Source organism: Mustelus asterias, chromosome 6 (genome assembly GCF_964213995.1).
Source record: "Mustelus asterias chromosome 6, sMusAst1.hap1.1, whole genome shotgun sequence".
Lineage (NCBI taxonomy): Eukaryota > Metazoa > Chordata > Chondrichthyes > Carcharhiniformes > Triakidae > Mustelus > Mustelus asterias.
Window position 1 is genome coordinate 65,491,099 of NC_135806.1, and position 24,332 is coordinate 65,515,430.

A 24,332-nucleotide genomic window follows, 5' to 3' on the forward strand; every position below is an offset into this window, starting at 1 on the left:
GTTTAATTTAGATAAACGCGAGGTGATGCATTTTGGTGGATCGAACCAGGGCAGGGCTTAGTCAGTTAATGGTCGGGAGTTGTGGAGAGATCTAGGGGTATATATTCATAGCTCATTGAAAGTGGAGTCACAGGTAGACAAAGTGGTGAAGGCGGCATTCGGCATGCTTGGTTTCATAGGTCAAACATTGAATACAAGAGTTGGGACATCTTGTTGAAGTTGTACAAGACATTTGTAAGGCCACACTTGGAATACTGTGTACAGTTCTGGTCACCCTATTATAGAAAGGATATTATTAAACTAGAAAGAGTGCAGAAACAATTTACTAGGATGCTACCAGGACTTGATGGTTTGAGTTATAAGGAGAGGCTGGATAGACTGGGACTTTTTCTCTGGAGCGTAGGAGGCTGAGGGGTGATCTTATAGTGGTCTATAAAATAATGAGGGGCATAGATCAGCTAGATAGTCAATATCTTTTCCAAAAGGTAGGGGAGTCTAAAACTAGGGGGCATAGGTTTAAGGTGAGAGGGGAGAGATACAAAAGTGTCGAGAAGGGCAATTTTTTCACACAGAGGGTGGAGTGTGTCTGGAATAAGTTGCCAGAGGTAGTAGTAAAGACGGGTACAATTTTGTCTTTTAAAAAGCATTTCGACAATAATATGAGTAGGATGGCTATCGAGGGATATCGGGCAAGCGCAGGCAATTGGGACTTGCTTAGTTGTTTAAATAAAAAAGGCGACATGGACAAGTTGGGCCGAAGGGCCTGTTTTAATGCTGTAAATCTCTATGACTCTATCAAGAGTAGACTAACTGGGCGGTAATTGGCTGGATTGGATTTGTCCTACTTGGGTGTACAGGACATACCTGGGCAATTTGCCACATTGCTGGGTAGATGCCAGTGTTGTAACTGAACTGGAAGAGGTTGGCTAGGGGAGCAGCAAGTTCTGGAGCACAAGTCTTCAGTACTATTGCTGGAATGTTATCAGGGTCTTTGCAGTATCCAGTGCCTCCAACGGTTTCTTGATAGCAGTAGAGTGAATCGAATTGACTGGAGACTGGCATCTGAGATGCTGGGGACCATGAGAGGAGACCGGGATGGATCACCCACTCGGCACTTCTGGCTGAAGATTGCTGTGAATGCTTCAGCCTTATCATTTACACTGATATGCTGGGCTCCTCCATCATTGAGGATGGGGATATTTATGGAGCCTCCTCTAGTGAGTTGTCCATCACCATTCACGACTGGATTTGGAAGGACTGTAGAGCTTGGATCTGATCCGTTGGTTGTGGGATCGCTTAGCTCTGTCTATCGCTTGCTGTTTTTGCCGTTTGGCCTGCAAGTAGTCCTGTTTGGTAGCTTCTCCAGGTTGACACCTCATTTTTAGGTATGCCTGGTGCTGCTCCTGGCATGTCCTCCTCCAATCTCCATTGAACCAGGGTTGATCCCCTGGCTTGATGGTAATGGTTGAGTGAGGGATATGCCATGCCATGAGGTTGCAGATTGATGGAGTACAGTTCTGCTGCTATTGATGGTCCACAGCGCCTCATGGATGCCCTGTCTTGAGTTGCTAGATCGGTTTGAAGTCTGTCCCATTTAGCACAGTGATAGTGGCACACAACACGATGGAAATTATTCTCAATGTGAAGGCGAGACTTCGCCTCCACAAGGACGGTGTGGTGATCACTTTTACCGATACCGTCATGGACAGATGCATCTGCAGCCGGCAGATTGGTAAGGATGAGATCAAGTACGTTTTTTCCTCTTGTTGGTTCCTTCACCACCTGCTGCAGACCCAGTCTTGCAGTTATATCCTTTAGGAGCCAACCAGCTCGATCAGTCGTGCTGCTGCCGAGCCACTCTTGGTGGTGGACATTGAAATCCCCACCCAGAGTACATTTTGCGCCCTTGCCACCCACAGTGCTTCCTCCAAGTATTGTTCAACATGGAGGTGTACTGATTCATCAAGCAAAGGAGGATGGTACGTGGCAACCAATGAAGGGTTTCCACGAAGCCATGAGACTTCATGGGGTCCAGAGTCGATGTTGAGGACTCCCAGGGCAACTCCCTCCCGACTGTAAACCACTGAGCCGCCACCTCTGCTAGGTCTGTCCTGCCAGTGGGGCAGGACATATCCAGGGATGGTGTCTGGGGTGTTATCTCTACGGTATGATTTCGTGAGAATGACTATATCAGGCTGATGCTTGACTAATCTGTGGGACAGCTCTCCCAATTTTGGCACTAGCCCCCAGATGTTAATAAGGAGGACTCTGAAGGGTCGACAGGGCTGTTTGTTTTGCTGCTGTCTTTTCTGGTGCGTATGTCGATGCCAGGTGGTCTGTCCGATTTCATTTTTTGTTGAGACTTTGTAGCGATTGATACAACTGAATGGCTTGCTAGGCCATTTCAGAGGGCAGTTGAGAGTCAACCACATGTGACCCTGGAGTCACATGCAGGCCAGACCAGGTAAGGATGGCAGATTTCCTTCCCTAAAGGACATCAGTGAACCAGATGGATTTTTCCAACAATCAGCAAGGTTTCATGGTCATCAGTGGACTCTTAATTCCAGATATTTTTTATTGAATTCAAATTCCACCATCTGCCGTGGCAGGATTCGAATCTGGGTCCCCAGCACATTATCTCGGTTTCTGGATTAATAGTCGAGTGATAATATCACTAGGCCATCGCCTCCCCATCGCCTTACACACTTACCTTCTCCCCGATTTCTCAAAGTGGCTGCGATATGTAAATTCAGCTGATTTACTGCAACGAGTGCCATAAAAAGGAGACCTGAGCAGCTGGAGCAATCCAAAAGCACAATTTGGCCTCTTTAAAATTGTGGTGGACCTCAGTTGTGCCTTTGTCCTATATGGACCACCGTTGTGTGTGCTTGTCATACCTGGACACATCCCCTTCCAGTTTGGGTCCTCCCCTCAGCACCTAGTATAAAGGTGGCTGTCTCCTCCCCTTTGTTCAGTCCAGGTCGGTTGTTTGTTGGGATCTGCTCCTGATTCTGTTGTGAATAAAAGCCTACACTTATATTGGCATATCGGTAGTCTTTCGCCTTATTGATAGCGCATCAATTTTATTCACAACAGTTACTAGTATGGAGCAGTTTCTAAAACCCGACAAGTTAGCATTAGACCCTCAAGATGTTGGAGCCTCTGATAAATTTGATCATTGGTTGGACTGCTTCGAAGCATTCGTCGACACCGCTACGGCCATCGACACCGACGCTGCTAAACTCCACGTGCTCCGTGCCCGGGTAAGCGAAACTGTCTATGGAATCTTCCGGGACGCTGCTACTTACGCGGACGCTATCGAACTCCTAAAAGGGCAGTTCCGAAAGAGCCCTAACGTGGTTTACGCCAGACACCTCCTAACTACCCGCAAACAGCAGCCAGGAGAATCGTGCGCCCAATTTCTGCGCGCCCTGCGAGTCCTCGCCCGAGCATGCGACTGTAAGGCTGTTTCAGCAGCTCAGAACACGGAGGATCTGATCCGCGACGCCTACGTTGCGGGCATCGAGTCTACATACATCCAGCAGCGTCTGCTGGAACAAGATGACCTAGACCTCCGGAAAACGGCCGCGATGGCTGAAACGTTAGAAGCAGCCTCCCATAATCTCGGGTCTTACCTTGGATCCCGTTCCACCGACGGCTCCACTGCGACGGCTGCTCCAGCAGGGCCCAAATGTTACTTTTGTGGCCTCCCTAAGCACCCTCGGCGTCACTGCCCGGCAAAGGACGCGATTTGCTCCGGATGCGGTAAGCTAGGCCACTTTGTTAAAGTCTGCCGAGCAAAGCCGCTTCTGAAGACTCGTGGAGCCATGTGTGCTCCGAGGGCGCGGCCATCTTTGATGCAGGCGGCGGCTGCGCGCGAATCGCCATCTTTGATGCGGTCACCGGAAGTGCGGGAATCGCCATCTTTGATGCGGTCACCGGAAGTGCGGGAGTCGCCATCTTTGAGACTGGCATCAAGGCAAGCTGAGCAGGAAGCTTCACCCGTGACGTCATCAAACGGCGACGAAGATGGATTCTTCTTTAATTCAACAGTGGCATCGATTTGCCTGGACCAGTCGCAGCCACATCAACTCTCCAAGTCCATAATGGAGATCAAGGTAAATGGTTATGCAGAAAACTGCCTGTTTGACTGTGGGAGCACGGAAAGTTTTATACACCCTCGTACAGTGCGTCAATATGCCCTTCCCGTGCGACCCTGGAGCCAGACCATCTCCATGGCCTCGAATTCCCACTCAGAGGAGGTCCTCGGGTGCTGTTTGGTGACGCTGACGGTACAGGGCACAGTCTACGATCGTTTTCGGCTCCTCGTGCTGCCGCGACTCTGCGCAGCTGTACTGCTGGGGTTAGATTTCCTCAGCCATCATAGAAGCGTCATCCTGCAGTACGATGGCCCTTATCCCCCGCTCTCCGTCTGCAAGGCGCCGTCACGGCAGCGCCCCTCGCGCACCACCTGCAGTCTCTCGACCCTCAAGATCACCCCCCCCCCCCCCGTTATTTGATAACCTCACCCCGGATTGTAGGCCTATAGCCACCAAGAGTAGGCGCTATAGTGCGGATGACCGGGCCTTCATTCGGTCCGAGGTACAACGTTTGCTCCAGGAAGGGATTATCCAGGCCAGCACCAGCCCCTGGAGGGCGCAAGTGGTCGTAGTTAAATCGGGGGAGAAACACCGCATGGTGATTGACTACAGCCAGACCATAAACAGGTATACCCAACTAGATGCATATCCTCTTCCCCGTATCGCGGACATAGTCAACCGCATCGCGCACTATAGGGTTTTTTCAACGATCGATTTGAAATCGGCTTACCACCAGCTCCCTATCCGCTCGGAGGATCGCCCATACACTGCCTTTGAGGCGGATGGCCGCCTCTACCAGTTCCTCCGAGTCCCCTTTGGTGTCACCAATGGGGTCTCAGTCTTCCAACAGGCCATGGATCAAATGGTGGACCAGCACGGACTACGGGCCACTTTCCCGTATCTGGATAACGTCACCATCTGCGGCCATGACCTGCAGGACCATGATGCCAACCTACAAAAATTCCTTCGTACGGCCACTCTCCTGAACCTCACATACAATGAGGCGAAGTGTGTTTTCCGGACACGCCGCCTCGCCATCCTTGGGTACGTGATAGAAAATGGTGTCCTTGGCCCCGACCCAGCCCGTATGCGTCCCCTTATGCAGCTTCCCCTCCCTACTACCCTCAAAGCACTGAGGAGATGCCTGGGCTTCTTCTCCTATTATGCCCAGTGGGTTCCCCGTTACGCAGATAAAGCCCGTCCGCTCCTAAAATCGACCTCTTTTCCCCTGGCGGAGGAGGCCTGTCGGGCCTTCGATGACATCAAAGCGGACATTGCGAAGGCCGCGATGCACGCTGTGGACGAATCCATCCCATTCCAAGTGGAAAGTGATGCGTCTGACTTTGCCCTAGCTGCCACCCTTAACCAGAGGGGCCGTCCGGTGGCCTTCTTTTCCCGGACCTTACAAGGCCCTGAGATTCGACACTCCTCGGTCGAGAAGGAGGCCCAGGCCATCGTGGAAGCCGTCCGGCACTGGCGCCATTATCTCGCGGGCCAACGATTCACCTTAATTACGGACCAGCGGTCAGTTGCCTTCCTGTTTAACACCAGGTAAAAGGGCAAGATTAAGAATGACAAGATCTTGCGGTGGAGGATTGAGCTCTCCACCTACAGATATGACATCATGTACCAGCCCGGGAAGCTCAATGAGCCCCCAGACGCCCTGTCCCGTGGATCATGTGCCAGTGCCCAACTAGACCAGCTACAGTCCCTCCATAACGACCTCTGTCACCCGGGTGTCACCAGATTTTTCCATTTTGTCAAGTCCCGTAACCTGCCCTTCTCCCTTGAGGAAGTCCGGACGATTACCAGGCAATGCAGGGTCTGCGCTGAGTGCAAACCGCAGTTCTACCGGCCAGGTAGGGCGCACCTTGTAAAGGCCACTCGCGCGTTCGAGCGCCTTAGCGTTGATTTTAAAGGCCCCCTCCCCTCCTCTAACCGCAATGTTTATTTCCTGAATATCATTGACGAATACTCACGTTTCCCTTTTGCCTTCCCCTGCTCGGACATGACCACGGCTACAGTGATTCGGACCCTGAACAAGCTCTTCACCCTGTTCGGCTTCCCAGCCTATATTCATAGCGACCGTGGGTCCTCTTTCATGAGTGACGAGCTGAGGCAGTACCTGCTCGCCAAAGGCGTTGCCTCCAGCCGCACCACTAGCTATAACCCCAGGGGCAATGGTCAAGTAGAGCGGGAGAACGCAACCGTCTGGAAGGCCGTTCTATTAGCGTTACGGTCTAGGGGCCTTCCAGTCAGCCGTTGGCAAGACGTCATTCCGGACGCATTACATTCCATTAGGTCACTCTTGTGCACAGCGACCAATACGACCCCTCACGAGCGGATGTTTGCGTTTCCCAGGAAGTCCTCCTCGGGTACTTCGCTCCCGGATTGGCTGATGTCCCCGGGACCCGTCCTGCTTCGGAAGCATGTCCGGACCCATAAGGCAGATCCCTTGGTCGAGGAGGTCCAACTGCTCCACGCTAATCCCCAATATGCTTATGTAGCGTACCCTGATGGGCGGGAGGACACGGTTTCTGTCCGTGACTTGGCACCCGCGGGTGCCCCGGAGGTCACCACGTCCTTCCGCCCCACGGTCCCTGGTGTCGTCCATTCGGAGACTGCTACGCCTCTTCCTCCCTCAGCCCCTGTCCCCAATGTAGTGCGCCCAGAGCCTGTTGCAGCCCCCCACCCCCCAGCTCCGGTTCCCACTGTTCTCCATACGCCACCAGGGCCACAGCTCACTCCTCTCGCCCCTGGGTACAGCTCGCTTGAGTCGCCGGAGCCGTCGCCACGCAGTCCCCGACGACTGGACGGGACGACGGATCGGTCCGCTTCACACCATCCAGCGCCTTCTCTCGACGCTCACTGGACGGAGCCTGGGCCGACATCGCTCCCTGCTCGGACGACTCTGCAACCTGCACTACGACGATCGCGACGGCGGATCAAGCCACTGGTTCGTCTGGACTTGTAATATTGTTTCCGCTTCACCCCCGTGTTGTTGTTTTAAAGGAAGGGGTGAATGTGGTGGACCTCAGTTGTGCCTTTGTCCTATATGGACCACCGTTGTGTGTGCTTGTCATACCTGGACACATCCCCTTCCAGTTTGGGTCCTCCCCTCAGCACCTAGTATAAAGGTGGCTGTCTCCTCCCCCTTGTTCAGTCCAGGTCGGTTGTTTGTTGGGATCTGCTCCTGATTCTGTTGTGAATAAAAGCCTACACTTATATTGGCATATCGGTAGTCTTTCGCCTTATTGATAGCGCATCAAAAATACCATGTGCAAGTGTGCAAAAAAAGGGCAATGCATTTCAACATATAGCTTTCGCATTCCAAAAATAAAATTAAAGGAAACATTGGTTTCCACTCCTATATTCCCCCCTGAAGACTGAGAAATCAACACAATGCATGGCACTGAAGACCTTGGGAACCCGCCACACTGAACTTTTCTCAACAGGCCCCAGTCAGATAGCCAGGTGAGGAAGTCAGCTCCTTATTAAGGTAGGAAAATAGGAGCAGAATGGCAGAGTGAGTGTCACTCCTCCAAAGTTCTGGCCCCAAGTACCCCACGAGAAAGACTATGACTAATTCAATATTAATCTGCAGGAGGGCATGGGATTGGGTTCAGGTGGCTGGTGGGGGGGAGAATGGCTTATTAAAACAGTGAAATAGACAGTATGTCTGGATGTTGGCTCCAACTTGCCAACTTCTGCATTTTACTCGAGTAGGTTAGGCTGTGTGCACACAACCACTTCAGGAGAGCAATATTTCAACAAGCTTTTCAGTTCAACAGTTTAGTTTAACATGTGATCAATGCTTTTTTGAACCTCTGGACACTTGCCAGTGAAAATAAGGTATGCACACAGCAGCACTTGAGGGAGCTGACTCAACCTCAGGGGAATATGCCTACAAATACTCATTAATCACAGTTGCTACATGTGGACAAGAGTTTGTTCACAGTACTTTTGCTGAACGGTTACTTTCTGTATTGGGGGATTGATCTGCTATAAACTGCTTATGCTACCTTAGACTGAACATCAGGTGACCAGCAACACGCCAATAGTTGGCGTGATCAAAGATTTGTAGCTGTGGAGCAGGAGGAGGAGGAGTGAAAGAGAAGGCAGTAGTTTAGAGATGACCAGAGAGGTCTAGCAAACAGGGGATCAGTAAAAAGAATCAGACTACCTGAAAGATGCACCTCACAGAAGGCACAACCCATGGAATTGGCATAGGCTTAGTATACTTAACATGACATCGCATGGTAGCAGGATTCAAATTACACAGGGGCAGTGGGTGAAGTCATCCTCAAAACCCCGCAAATAGCCGAGGAAAGTTCAATCATCATTGCGCTGCGGAGGAGTGAGAGAAACTTGGAAGAGGGTAAGGGACATTCTGAGGGAAAGAGAGGGTGGGGGTTGGGGGGGTGGAGAACAGGGAAGTGAGAAAGAGAGAGATACTGAGGGGAAAAGAGAGAGGCTCTTAATGGGTGAGAGAAACTTTGAGGTGCAGAGAGAGAAACTGCAAGGATGAGGGAGAGAAACCACAAGGGTTAGGGAATGGGGCCATGAGTGAGGGGGAGTGGAAGAGGGTTTGGAAATGCAGCAGCTTGTGTCCTTACTCTCTTCTTGGCTAATATTAGCCTCTTTAAACAGACTTACACTGACTCAATGAATTGACATCTCCTTTTTAAAATAATCCTGAACCATTTTCATTTTTGTTGGGTCATTGTGCAATAATAGTTAGTGCTCTTAACCATTTTTGCAAAGATTGGATGACTTACGTCAATCAGAGAGAGGATCAAACTTGATGTGTCTGAAGAATTCTTTTGTGCATAGTCTTTGTATAAATGCAGTAAAAAGGGTGCTAACTGCCTGGTTAAAAGCTTAGCCCTTTGCGCGTATACAATGAAAGTGCATTAACAGTGATGTCACCAGAGTACAGGTGTGTTTAGGTGATGGCTTTTTGGTTCTCGATCCTTCTAGGGCTCTGTCCTAGATATATCCAGCATCTCCCAGTCACAGCCCACATATCTTTTGGGTCAATTTCTGATTTATTTTTGCCAGGGCCAACAGCAATTATGTCAATTTTGTCTGAAGGTATCTCAATCAGAATAAACAGGCACTCGTCTGCGTGAATCTGGTTGGCTTCTCACAGGTGGAGAACACCTTCAGTTGCACTCATGTGGCACTCCCAATCACAAAGGATTCTACTACATCAATTTGTAGATAATGTGCAGCCACAAAAGGATCATTATGCAGATATGCACAACACTCCCAGGCAGTAATGCCTCCACTGTCCTGCACCAATCTAAGCTCCTTAATCTGAGTGGGCCAGGAAGCTGATTTAAGGGGTGGTATTAGTCAATAAAGGATACTTAAAGCAGATTTGGCTCAGACATCCATCAAGAACTCCAACACTGAAACTCAACAGCATTATACTGAATGCCATATTACCACCAGATGTGTGACTTAACAGGTCATCTCATAGAATCCTGCAGTGCAGAAGGAGGCCATTCAGCCCATTGAGTCTGCACTGACCACAATCCCACCCAGCCCCAACCTCCATTAGCCCATGCATTTATCCTAGCTAGTCCCCCTGACACCAAGGGAGAATTTAGCATGGCCATTCCACCTAACCATCTCCATGCTGAAGATGTGATTCTTGTGCTTCGATAGATCTGGAGGTGTCCTGTGGTAAAAACCAGCCAGTTTCTGAAGAATAGTCATTGCTTGTTGTGCTTTATAGAACACTGCACCACAACTGTGCTTTCTGTGTTGGATTATGGTTAGAATGATTGTTCCACTGGGAAGTGCTGCCAGGGCCAGTTCACAGCACTGTGGGTGGCTCAGCTGCAAGAGGAGGGATGAGTAAGAGTGAAAGAGCAATAGTAGTAGGAGATTCAATAGTGAGGGATGCTGACATGCGTTTCTGTGGCCGCAGATGTGACTCCAAGATGGTGCGTTGTCTCCCTGGTGCCAAGGTCAAGAATGTCACAAAACAGTTGTAGGGCATTCTGAAGAGGGAGGGTGAACAGTTGAAGGTCCTGGTTCACATCAGTACCAGTAACCTAGGCTGAAAGAGGGATGAGGTCCTGCAGCAAGAATTTAGGTAGCTATGTCACAGATTGAAAAGTAAGAGGGTTGGAATCAAAGGTTGGAATCTCTGGATTAATCCCGGTGCCATGTGTTAGTAAATATAGGAAAAGGATAGAGCAGATGAATGCGTGGCTGAGGAGATGGTGCAGGAGTTTAGTTTCCTGAATCACTAGATCCATTTCTGGGAAAGGTGGGACGGGTAAAAGTCAGATGGATTGCACCTGAACCGGAATGGGACCAACATGAATGAGATAGAGAATCTGGTGAACTGGTGTGGCAACAATAATAGCTCCTTCAATGTCAACAAAACGAAGGAGATTGTCATTGACTTCAGGAAGCGTAAAGGAGAACATGCCTCTGTCTATATCAACGGGGACGAAGTAGAAAGGGTCAAGAGCTTCAAATTTTTAGGATTCCAAATCACCAACAACCTGTCCTGGTCCCCCCATGCCAACACTATAGTTAAGAAAGCCCACCAATGCCTCTACTTTCTCAGAAGACTAAGGAAATTTGGCATGTCAGCTACAACTCTCACCAGCTTTTACAGGTGCACCATAGAAAGCATTCTTTCTGGTTGTATCATAGCTTGGTATGACTCCTGCTCTGCTCAAGACCACAAGGAACTACAAAAGGTCGTGAATGTAGCCCAATCCATCACGCAAACCAGTCTCCCGTCCATTGACTCTGTCTACACTTCCCGCTGCCTCGGCAAAGCAACCAGCATAATTAAGGACCCCACGCACCCCGGACATTCTCTCTTCTACCTTCAGGAAAAAGATACAAAAGTCTGAGGTCATGTACCAACTGACTCAAGAACAGCTAGAACAACTTCTTCCCGGCTGCTGTCAGACTTTTGAATGGGCTTACCTTGTATTAAGTTGATCTTTCTCTACACCCTAGCTATGACTGTAACACTACATTCAGCTCTCTCTCGTTTCCTTCTCTATGAACGGTATGTTTTGTCTGTATAGCGTGCAAGAAACAATACTTTTCACTGCATGTTAATACATGTGACAATAATAAATCAAATCAAATCAAATCCTTGCGAGAGGTTTGCTAGTGCTGTTGGGGGGAAGGAGATAAGACAAGGAGGGTGATAAGGTAATGTACCTTAGCTGCTCACATTGCTGCCTGGGTGCCCTTATAAAAATTCAGGGTTGCACCAGCGCACCTATGTGAAGTGAGATGGTGTAATGGTAATGTCACTCCAATAATAATCCTGAGGCCCAGGCAAAGGCTCTGGGGACAAATCCCACAAAAGCAGCTAGTAGAATTATATTTCAATTTTCAAAATTCAATTAAATATCTGGAATATAAAACTAGTATCTGTCATGGTGACCATTGCAGCCATCATAAATTGTTGCAAAAAGCCATTCTGGTAGACGTTCACCATATAAATCTATGGGTGTTTCCTGAAATGGTTGTAAACTCAACTAGCACTGGATAGCTAAATCTCTGCTTCAAAGCAAAGTTTTCAAGATGATCTTGTGGTGACGGAGCTGACATCCATACCTACAAAACCATCAACGTCAAGGAGGAGCCATCCTTAATTCTGCCACTCTTACTTGGTCTGGCTTACTTGTGATTCCAGACCCATAACAATGTGCCTGACTCTTAAATGTCCTCTGAAATAAAACTATATAGAAAAGTTACAGTGCAGAGCAGAAAGAAGTCTTCAGCCTATCATGTCTGAACCAGTCAAAGAAGAGAAAAGAATAAACTAGCCGCTTCTTTTAATCCTATTTTCCAGCACCTGCTCTGTAGCCTTGCAGGTTACAGCACTTCAGATGTAGATCCAGCTAGCTTTTAAATGAGTTGAGAATTTCAGCAGTGAATTCCCAATGCCCACCATCACCCTCTGGATGAAAAGATTTTTCCTCATGTCCTCTCTAATCCTTTTACCAATCATCTTAAATCTATGCCCCCTGGTAATTGCCCCTTCCACAGGGAAACAAGTCTTTCCTTTCTAGGCCCCTCATAATTCTATAAACCTCATTTAGCTCACCCTTTAACCTCCACTGTTCTAAGGAAAACAACACTAGTCTATCCAATGTCTCGTCATAGCTTCAATTTTCAAGACGTGAAAATATTTCTCTAAATCCCCTCTGCACTCTCTCCAGAGCAATTCCTGTTCTAGCAAACCACTCAGTTCAAGGGCAAATAGGGATGAACAACAAATACTGACCTCACCAGAAACACCCATATCCCTGAAAAGAATAATAAAACTGTCACCAGCAAATGCAAGGCCACTCTTCCTCCTCCCTGCTGTTAGCAGTTTGAATGGACACACATTCCTGCCAAGGCAACAAGAAATGCCACAAGCAAATAACTTGGGTTCCTCTTCCCACAAAATAAATCTGAGCTTTCCTACAGAAGTCCTCCCATCGAGAAAATGGAATCTAGACCACAAATCCAACTGGACTCTTGGATAGATCTAATTTCCATGGCTTTGGGAATGTGTACATGCTGAGACCAGATATACCTGCACAGCTGATGCACTGGGACCTGACTAGGCGACTGGAAGTGGGATTCCCAAAAAAGAATCATATAGTGCTGCCTTTCCTTCATTTTAATGGCTTTGTGGGTATGAATGACAGTCCCGCCACCACAAGATCATCCTGAAAATCCTGCTTTGAAACAGGGACCTGGCATATTCAGGTGGAAGTCTGCTGGAATGGCTGTACAATTTCTGGACTTAAATAACTTGCATCTAGCTTCCACATTGTGGCCACAAATGCGAGTACAGCACTTTTCTTAGCAGTTAATTGCAAACCTTATCCTACATGCTTCACCTTCAATATCATATACAGTGCATATACAGTAATTCCTATTTACAATGTTTCTACACCCCAACGCCCCACATCAAAGTGCTACCCTATCCCTGGGTTACTCTCCCAATACCATTTGGCCATATCATCAACTCCACTCAATATTTCCACACACCACCTACTCAGCTACATTGGCAGCACCTTTCCCACCACTGTCCACTGGATCATTGGATCCTAGACTTCAAAAAGCTCAAAACGTTTGTTACACTTTACACAAAAATAAGAACATAATCACAGAAGTTAAATTTTAAAAATATTGTTAAATCTCTATTTGAGCTTTACATTAAAATGGCTCCTGTGTTGTATATGATATAGCATAAAATAACCTATCCTCTTACATGCCAAAAACAATGATTTGCAGATCGACTGTTATTTGATAGATACTTGAGCGCAGTGTTTTTTTTCAAAGAGCTCCTGATCGCCCACATACCTCCACTTGTTTTCCCATCCATCGAAAAGCAATGAATCCTGTTTCTGTTCTCAAAATGAGGAGTCCGAATATAAACTGCAAGCCAAGGCCCCAGAAAACAGTTCTCCAATTTACCTGAGATAAATCCAGTAAGAATGATTTAAGAGGATAAACTTAATTACAGAAGCATAATTTTAGCATTTCTCTTATTATTAACTAAAAATCTTTCTGGGAGCAAGAACCAAACTGAATAGAAAATCCAAACCAATCCAAAAATCAAGCTGCTTCAGATGCTGAAACAAAACCACTATATTGAGAGATTGAATAAACTGGGATTGTTCTCCCTGGGAAAATGGAGGCTGAGAGACGACCTGATAAAAGTTTATAAAATTATGAGAGGTATAGATAGGGTGAACAGTAGGAAGCTTTTTCCCAGGGCAGAAATGACAATTACAAGGGGGGCACAAGTTCAAGATAAGTTCAGTGGAGATGTGCGGGGAAAGTTTTTTTACACAGCGGGTGGTGGGGGCCTGGAATGCACTGAGATGTGAGGTGGTTGAGGCAGTTACGTTTGCCACATTTAAGACTTGTCTTGATGGGCATATGAACAAACGGGGAATAGAGAGATATAAGCGGTTGGTTAGATAGGTAAACGTGATCAGCATAGGCTTGGAGGGCCAAAGGGCCTGTTCCTGTGCTGTACTGTTCTTTGTTCATATTCAGGTTCAAAGATATATTTCTGACAAAGCAAGTTACATAATCAACATATAGGTAACCTAGTTTCCTTCAAACTTATTCAGTTACCTTGTTGAATTTATCATGCTGGTGGCAACCTTTAAGCTTTGAAAATGATTCTGAGTACCTATTTATTACACTATTTGGATTTGAATTTAGATAGTCTACATACTGTCATAGTTTAAGAAAGTAATTTTTTAAATCATGCAACTTACAGCTTCAGCGATGTCATTGTGGGGTGGAGCTAAGCTGTGGCAGTCAAGTGACAAGGCTTTCAGTTTCGTTTGTGGCAGTCAGGTGATAGGGTTTTTTTCCTTTGGCTCTTAGTTTCATTTTGGGAAGGAGTCTCTCTCCCTGCTTTTTTCTCTTTATTTGGTTCTGCCTTAAAGAAGCTGTGTTTTGGGAAACAGATTCGACTGCAACTCTTCTGAGTTTTTTCACAAGGGATTTTCAGCATCCAACCAGAAGGCAGGATTCCTATAACAAGTGGGCATTAACCTATGCTGTACTGTGTTTATTTGGAGGGTTTTGTGTATTGGATATTGGCTTTGGTTGGAACACATTACAGATATTTCCTTAAGAGTTATACATTATCATAGTTGTTGTGATTCTAGTTTGTAATTGTTAAACGTTCTTGCTAATTGTCTTACTATACATGTCAACAATATTTTTAATTAAACTTTGTTTTTGATAAAAGCTCCTCGTGGGTTAGTTGAATCACACCTGGAGTGAAACACCTCATGCTCATCCTAGTCAAATTTAACGTAAAACGTTAGGCAAGCTTTATAGAACACCTTGAAGTACCTGACCCGACTTGTAACAATACTTGCACATATTTGAACAGAAAGATCATTGGTTCCCAGTTTTTTTTCAATAAATTGCTTTTTTCATTGCAGTATGAACACAATAATTACTACTTGTGTTTCATTCTTGCAAAGCAAAAGGCCTTTAATACCTGAGATTTTCTAACAAGTGGTGTAAATTCCTCTCCCTGAGTTATAAGTACCGAGTTTGCTGGCTTTTATACTGTATGCTCATGATTCTTTTCCTGGTTGAGTGGCTGAAATCATCAGCATTGTCTGCTGGGCAAGGTAGCAATGTGGTTGTGTTACTAGACCTGGAGCCCAGAGGTCTGGATGAATAATCCAGCAGAATGTGAGTTCAAATGCCATTTTAAGAATATTAATCAGTTCTTTATAAAAGTGATCAGACTCCTCCATAACCATCCTTGTTTATGTCCTGTCTCACTAGAGGTGAATGATAAGAGAACTCAATTTTAACTATAAGTGATTGGGCTTTGAGTGAGTTAAAATCTCACTGATAGAGGCAAGGGAAGTTCTCAACACTAACTCTGAATTTCATGACCTCGGGTTTTCAGGTCAAACATGAACAAGGAAACCTGTCAGCAATTACTACACGCCATCCTCCCTCAGTATACGAATGTTCATCATTTTTCCACATCTAAACATCACTTATAGGAAGAACTGACGGAAGCACAGTCTTCCAAGATTGGCTCAGCAATACAAACACCAATTGAGCCTCTAAAATCCTGAAGATGTAGCTGCCAGACAAGATTTTCACAGCAGGCGGTGAGACAACTAACGTGAGGGAATAATATTCATAATTTCAGACTCACCAATCTACCTGTCACAGTTGCATTTCCCTACAACAACACTGGTAGAAAAGACCACCACACAATCTTCATGGAAACCAAGTTCTGGATTCACACTGCTCCATCATCCTTTGTGGCATTGCTAAATGAACAGATTAAGTAAAAAATCTAGGGGCTTAAATTTGGTAAACTCATGAGGTGTTGTGGGCTACTTGAAAGCAGCAGAACTACGTTTCACTGCAATCTGTAAGTACATGGCCTAATATCCCCTCATTCTTCCACCACTATGAAGCCAGATGGCTTAAAATTGCTCAATTAAGAATGTAGGATACATATTAGGAACAGCATCAGACATACATGGAAATTCCAAGAAGTGTCAAACTCAACGCTACAATGCCATGCATGTTGAGCAGCACAAGCAACACAATACAAACAGAATGAAGTAATTTCACAGCCAAGGATCACGCCAAAGCTCTGCAACCCTGTCACTGGCAGCCATGAATGTTGGTTGATACTTAAGAAACTGTCAGAATGAGGAAGCCCATGAACATCTTTATTCTTAATAAAATTGAGGGCCAGTATGTTAATTGGGGGAGTCTGTGGGAAGGCAAAGGGACGTCTGGTAAGTGGCAGGCTTTCAAAAGTGTGTTAACCAGGGTTCAGAGTAAACACATTCCTCTTAGAGTGAAGGGCAAGGCTGGCAGAAGTAGGGAACCCTGGATGACTCGGGATATTGAGGCCCTGGCCAAGAAGAAGAAAGAGGCACATGACATGCATAGACAGCTGGGATCAAATGAATCCCTTGAAGAGTATAGGGGGTGTAGGAGTAGAGTTAAGAGAGAAATCAGGAGGGCGAAAAGGGGACACGAGATTGTTTTGGCTGATAAGGCAAAGGAGAATCCAAAGAGCTTCTACAAATACATAAAGGGCAAAAGAGTAACAAGGGAGAGAGTAGGGCCTCTTAAGGATCAACAAGGTCATCTATGTGTGGATCCACAAGAGATGGGTGAGATTCTAAATGAATATTTCTCATCAGTATTTACTGTTGAGAAAAGCATGGATGTTAGGGAACTTGGGGAAATAAATAGTGATGTCTTGAGGAGTGTACATATTACAGAGAAGGAGGTGCTGGAAGTCTTAAAGCGCATCAAGGTAGATAAATCCCCAGGACCTGATGAAGTGTATCCTAGGACATTGTGGGAGGTGAGGGAGGAAATTGCGGATCTCCTAGCCAAGATAATTGAATCATCGATAGTCACGGGTGAGGTGCCTGAAGATTGGAGAGTGGCAAAATGTTGTGCCTTTGTTTAAAAAGGGCTGCAGGGAAAAGCCTGGGAACTACAGGCCAGTGAGCCTCACATCTGTGGTGGGTAAGTTGTTGGAAGGTATTTTGAGAGACAAGATCTACAGGCATTTAGAGACGCAAGGACTGATTAGGGACAGTCAGCATGGCTTTGAGAGTGGAAAATCATGTCTCACAAATTTGATTGAGTTTTTTGAAGGGGTAACCAAGAAGGTAGATGAGGGCAGTGCACTTGATGTTGTCTACATGGACTTTAGCAAGGCCTTTGACAAGGTACTGCATGGTAGGTTGCTGCATAAGGTTTAATCTCACGGGATCCAGGGTGAGGTATCTAATTGGATACAAAATTGGCTTCTTGACAGAAGCCAGAGGGTGGTTGTAGAGGGTTGTTTTTCAAACTGGAGGCTTGTGACCAGCGGTGTGCCTCAGGGATCAGTGCTGGGTCCACTGTTATTTGTCATTTATATTAATGATTTGGATGAGAATATAGAAGGCATGGTTACTAAGTTTGCAGATGACACCAAAATTGTTGACATAGTGGACAGTGAAGAAAGTTATCTTCGATTGCAACAGGATCTTGATCAATTGGGCCAGTGGGCTGACGAATGGCAGATGGAGTTTAATTTAGACAAATGCGAGATGATGCATTTTGGTAGATTGAACCAGGGTAGGACTTACTCAGTTAATGGTAGGGTGTTGGGGAGAGTTACAGAACAAAGAGATCTAGGGGTACACGTTCATAGCTCTTTCAAAGTGGAGTCACAGGTGGATAGAGTGGTGAAGAAGGCATTCGGTATGCTTGGTTTCATTGGTCAGATCATGAATACAGGAATTGGGACGTCTTGTTGAAGTTGTACAAGACATTGTTAAAGCCACACTTGGAATACTGTGTGCAGTTCTGGTCACCCTATTATAGAAAGGATATTATTAAACTAGAAAGAGTGCAGAAAAGATTTACGAGGATGCTACCGGGACTTGATGGTTTGGCTTATAAGGAGAGGCTGGATAGACTAGGACTTTTTCCTCTGGAGCGTAAGAGGATGAGGGGTGATCTTTTAGAGGTCTACAAAATAATGAGGGGCACAGATCAGCTAGATAGTCAATATCTTTTCCCAAAAGTAGGGGAGTCTAAAACTAGAGGGCATAGGTTTAAGGTGAGAGGGGAGAGATACAAAAGTGTCCAGAGGGGCAATTTTTTCACACAGAGGGTGGTGAGTATCTGGAACAAGCTGCCAGAGGTAGTAGTAGAGGCGGGTACAATTTTGTCTTTTAAAAAGCATTTAGACAGTTACATGGGTAAGATGGGTAAAGAGGGATGTGGGCCAAACGCGGGCAATTGGGACTACCTTAGGGGTTTAAAAAAGGACGGCATGGACAAGTTGGGCCAAAGGGCCTGTTTCCATGTTGTAAACCTCCAATACTCTGTGACTCCTCTACAGTATTGTGACTAATTTGATTTGCCCAATCTATATGCAGATTAAAACCACCCATAATTACAGATGTTTCTTTGTCACATGCATTTCCATTTTCCTGTCATTTCCAGCATCCCCACTACAGTTTGCGAGTCTATATACAACCCCTATTACTGTTTTTTGCCCCTTGGTGCTTCTTAGCTCTACGCATATAGATTCCATATTATCAGAGTTAATATCCTTCCTCAGTATGGTGTTAATTTCCTCTTTAAGCAGCAATGCAACTCCACCGCTTTTACTTTTTTGTCTGCCCATCCTAAATACCTCTGGATGTTCAGTTCCCATTCTTGGTCACCCTGCAACCATCTCTCCGTAATCCCGACGATATCATACCCATTTACATCTACTTGCACAATGAACTCATCCACTTTATTGAGAATGCTCCATGCATTAAACCACAAAAAGTCTTTAGGTTTGATTTTTTAACATTACAGATCCCTTTCCCACTATTTTTCACTGAGGCCTTGTTTGAATCTGGACCTTGGTTTCTCTGCCCATCACTTTTTTTATTCCCCTTTTTATCTTTGCTTTTTGTCCTTGATTTCCCCCTCCTTTGACTCCTTGCATAGGTTCCCAACCCTTGTCATTTTAGTTTAAACCCTCCCCAACCACTGCAGCAAATACTCCCCCTTGGACATCAGTCCCAGTCCTGCCCAGGTGTAACCCATCCAGTTTGTAGTGTTTCCACCTCCCCAGAACCGGTCCCATGCCCCAGGAAACTGAAACCCACCCCCTCACACCATCTCTTCAGCCATGTATTCATCCTATATACCCTATTTCTACTCTAACATGTGCCACTAGTAGTAATCCTGAGATTACTACCATTGAGGTCCGACTTCTCAACTTTCTTCCTAACTCCCTATATTCTGCTTTTAGGACCTCACCCCTTTGTTTACTTATGTCATTGGTACTTATGTGTTCCATGACCACTGACTTTTCACCGATTCCTCCAGAATGTCCTGTAACTGCTCTAAAACATACTTGACTCTAACACCAGGGACGCAACATACCATCCTAGAGTCTGGTTTGAAGCCACAGAAAAAGCAATATATTCCCTTTACAATTCAATCCCTTATAACTATTGCATTCCCACACTTTTTATTCTTCTGTTCTGCAGCAGAATCTTCCATGATGCAACAGGCTGTTCCTGCTTTCACAAGAGGTCATTCCATTTCACAGAATCCAAAATGATATATCTGTTTTTCAGGAGAATGGCCACAGGAAATTCCTGCACTGCCTGCTTCGCCCTCTTGTTCTGTCTGGTGGTCACCCATACTCTTCCTGCCTGGAGGATCGTAGCTTGCAACGTGATCAGCTCTCGATATGTGAAATCCATGATACTTTCCACCTCGCGGATGCTGCAATGTCCCCAGCCGTTGCTCCAGCACCGAAACCTAGGCTTCCAGAAGCTGCAACTGGAGACACTTCATGCACGCATGCTGGCCCCGGGCACTGGAAATGTTCCCGACTTCCCACATGGAGCACAAGGAGCACACCATGGCTTGTAGCTCTCCTGCCATGACTTACCCCTTCAAAGTAAACCTATGGAAGATGCTTGATATCAGCTTATATCCAATTCTCTCGGGACTTCTTTCCTGGTCCTCGTTACTTTTGAGTATAACCCTTAGAAACTATAACCAAAGTATTAAATACTTACCCGACCTTACCCACCACTAACTTATCAGCTCTCTCTCTCGTGTCTTCTACTGTTGCAGCACGGCAAGACCACTCTCTGAAGAGTTAGAAAGCGAGGAGTAAATGCAAAAAGCACCTCTATCTCCTCTGCATCAAATTTCCAATCAGCTCCAAATTCCTGATACCCACACTCACTCCAGATGGGCGTTTTCTCACACCAATGAGTTGAAAAGGGTTCTGGCTCAGGGAGACTGAAATCAAATAGTCAGATAAAACTATCGATGGCACGGTGGCACAGCGGTTAGTACTGCTGCTTCACAGCTCCAGGGACCTGGGTTTGATTCCTGGCTTGGGTTACTGCCTGTGTGGAGTATGCACGTTCTCCCCATGTCTACATGGGCTTCCTCCAGGTGCTCCCATGCAGACCCGATGGGCCAAATGGCCTCTTCTGCACTGTAGGGTTTCTATGAAATTAGCAATTGGAAGGCCTTCAAAGAGGAGATAGTTTATGTACTGGCACATGATGGGGAAAATAAAGCGATCCAAAGCTGAGCTCTCCAGATTACTAAAAATAGAAATTAAAATTCGGATTGGAGGCAGGTTGCTAGCGGAGTGCCACAGGGATCAGTGCTTGGTCCTCTGCTCTTTGTGATTTTTATTAATGACTTAGAGGAGGGGGCTGAAGGGTGGATCAGTAAATTTGCTGATGACACCAAGATTGGTGGAGTAGTGGATGAGGTGAAGGGCTGCTGTAGGCTGCAAAGAGACATAGATAGGATGCAAAGCTGGGCTGAAAAATGGCAAATGGAGTTTAACCCTGATAAATGTGAGGTGATTCATTTTGGTAGGACTAATTTAAATGTGGATTACAGGGTCAAAGGTGTTCTAAAGACTGTGGAGGAACAGAGAGATCTTGGGGTCCATATCCACAGATCTCTAAAGGTTGCCAGTCAAGTGGATAGAGCTGTGAAGAAGGCCTATAGTGTGTTAGCTTTTATTAACAGGGGGTTGGAGTTTAAGAGCCGTGGGGTTATGCTGCAACTGTACAGGACCTTGGTGAGACCACATTTGGAATATTCTGTGCAGTTCTGGTCACCTCACTATAAGAAGGATGTGGAAGCGCTGGAAAGAGTGCAAAGGAGATTTACCAGGATGCTGCCTGGTTTGGAGGGTAGGTCTTATGAGGAAAGGTTGAGGGAGCTAGGGCTGTTCTCTCTGGAGCGGAGGAGACTGAGGGGAGACTTAATAGAGGTTTATAAAATGATGAAGGGGATAGATAGAGTGAACGTTCAAAGACTATTTCCTCGGGTGAATGGAGCTATTACAAGGGGGCATAACTATAGGGTTCATGGTGGGAGATATAGGAAGGATATCAGAGGTAGGTTCTTTACGCAGAGAGTGGTTGGGGTGTGGAATGGACTGCCTGCAGTGGTAGTGGAGTCAGACACTTTAAGAACATTTAAGCGGTTATTGGATAGGCACATGGAGCACACCAGGATGATAGGGAGTGGGATAGCTTGATATTGGTTTCAGATAAAGCTCGGCACAACATCGTGGGCCGAAGGGCCTGTTCTGTGCTGTACTGTTCTATGTTCTATAAAATGAAACTGGCAACGTAGTCTTATGATAAATGCAAAATTCAGAATATAGTAAGGAACCAAACTGAATACACAACATAAAGAGAAAGGAAACAATTGGGGTATAGTGTATGAGAGTAGATTTGTGGGTTACAGAAGGGAACTGAAGAGTATTTTGTAAACTTGTAATTAGAACATAGAACATAGAACATAGAACATTACAGCGCAGAACAGGCCCTTCGGCCCACGATGTTGCACCGACCAGTTAAAAAAAAACTGTGACCCTCCAACCTAAACCAATTTCTTTTCGTCCATGAACCTATCTACGGATCTCTTAAACGCCCCCAAACTAGGCGCATTTACTACTGATGCTGGCAGGGCATTCCAATCCCTCACCACCCTCTGGGTAAAGAACCTACCCCTGACATCGGTTCTATAACTACCCCCCCCTCAATTTAAAGCCATGCCCCCTCGTGCTGGATTTCTCCATCAGAGGAAAAAGGCTATCACTATCCACCCTATCTAAACCTCTAATCATCTTATATGTTTCAATAAGATCCCCTCTTAGCCGCCGCCTTTCCAGCGAAAACAATCCCAAATCCCTCAGCCTCTCCTCATAGGATCTCCCCTCCATACCAGGCAACATCCTGGTAAACCTCCTCTGCACCCTCTCCAAAGCCTCCACATCCTTCCTGTAATGTGGGGACCAGAACTGCACACAGTACTCCAAGTGCGGCCGCACCAGAGTTGTGTACAGTTGCAACATAACGCTACGACTCCTAAATTCAATCCCCCTACCAATAAATGCCAAGACACCATATGCCTTCTTAACAACCTTATCTACTTGATTCCCAACTTTCAGGGATCTATGCACACATACACCTAGATCCCTCTGCTCCTCCACACTATTCAAAGTCCTCCCGTTAGCTCTATACTCAACACATCTGTTATTCCTACCAAAGTGAATTACCTCACACTTCTCCGCATTAAACTCCATCCGCCACCTCTCGGCCCAACTTTGCAACCTGTCTAAGTCTTCCTGCAAACTACGACACCCTTCCTCACTGTCTACCACACCACCGACTTTGGTGTCATCAGCAAATTTGCTAATCCACCCAACTATACCCTCATCCAGATCATTAATAAATATTACAAACAGCAGTGGCCCCAAAACAGATCCCTGAGGTACACCACTTGTAACCGCACTCCATGATGAATATTTACTATCAACCACCACCCTCTGTTTCCTATCCGCTAGCCAATTCCTGATCCAATTTCCTAGATCACCCCCAATCCCATAGTGAATAATTAGTGAACCAACAGTCAAAAGAAGGATAGTACCAATTAACAACCAAGCAGGAGGTCCTCCTGTGGCAGCAGAGGGCATGGTTGAGAAAATGCTGTCAATGTCACAAAGATAGTAGATGCATTGAATAGAAAAAGAAAGCAATTAAAGGCTGGTTCACAGTTATAAGTTCTCAGGTATAAGGTTCAGCAAAGTTGTGAATTGACTCCATCTAAATGGGATGTATTCTAAGGTTGCTGAGGGAAGTAAAGGTAGAACTTGCAGAAGCCATGAATGATTTGGAGGAGAATGTAGATGGTCTGATTAGTACGTCAGGGGATAACACAAAGATTGGGGGAGCTGTGGGTAGTGAGGGGGATTGCCAGAAGATACAGCAGGATATAGGTAGGCCAGAGACTTGGGCGGAGAAATAGCAGATGGAATTTAAGCCAGCCAAATGCAGGGTGGTGAATTTTGGAAGGTCTAATGTAGGAGGGAAGTATACAGTAAATGGCAGGACCCTTAGAAGCATTAACATACAGAGGGATCTAGGCCTTCAGGTCCACAGTTCCCTGAAAGTGGCAACACAAGTGGATAAGGATAAGTGGGCGGCACGGTAGCACAGTGGTTAGCACTGCTGCTTCACAGCTCCAGGGTCCCGGGTTCGATTCCCGGCTCGGGTCACTGTCTGTGTGGAGTTTGCACATTCTCCTCGTGTCTGCGTGGGTTTCCTCCGGGTGCTCCGGTTTCCTCCCACAGTCCAAAGATGTGCGGGTTAGGTTGATTGGCCAGATTAAAAATTGCCCCTTAGAGTCCTGGGATGTGTAGGTTAGAGGGATTAGCGGGTAAAATATGTGGGGGTAGGGCCTGGGTGGGATTGTGGTCGGTGCAGACTCGATGGGCCGAATGGCCTCCTTCTGCACTGTAGGGTTTCTATGATTCTATGATTCTATGAAGGTGGTCAAGAAGGCATATAACATGCATGCTTTCATCAGTCGGGGCATAGGGTATAAAAGTTGGCAAGTCATGTTGCAGCTGTATAGAACTTTAGTCAGGCCACATTTGGAATATTGGGTACAGTTCTGGTTGCCACACTACCAGAAGTATGTGGAGGCTTTGGAGAGGGAACAGAAAAGGTTTACCAGGATGTTGCCTGGTTTGGAGGGTATTAGCTATGAGGAGAGATTGGACAAACGTGGTTTGTTTTTCACTTGAACATCGGAGGCTGAGGGGCGACCTGATACAAGTTTACAAAATTATGAAAGGCATGGAAAGAATGGCTA

At 46.2% G+C, this 24,332-nt stretch overlaps 1 protein-coding gene across 1 annotated transcript in view; it reads right to left on the minus strand.

Moving 5' to 3' along the window:
- LOC144494666 (solute carrier family 28 member 3-like) overlaps positions 1–24,332 on the minus strand; it is a 198,760-nt gene that overhangs the window by 134,196 nt on the left and 40,232 nt on the right. The window contains 1 exon segment of the mRNA XM_078213870.1: positions 13,452–13,565. Coding sequence (XP_078069996.1) covers positions 13,452–13,565 — 114 coding nt within the window.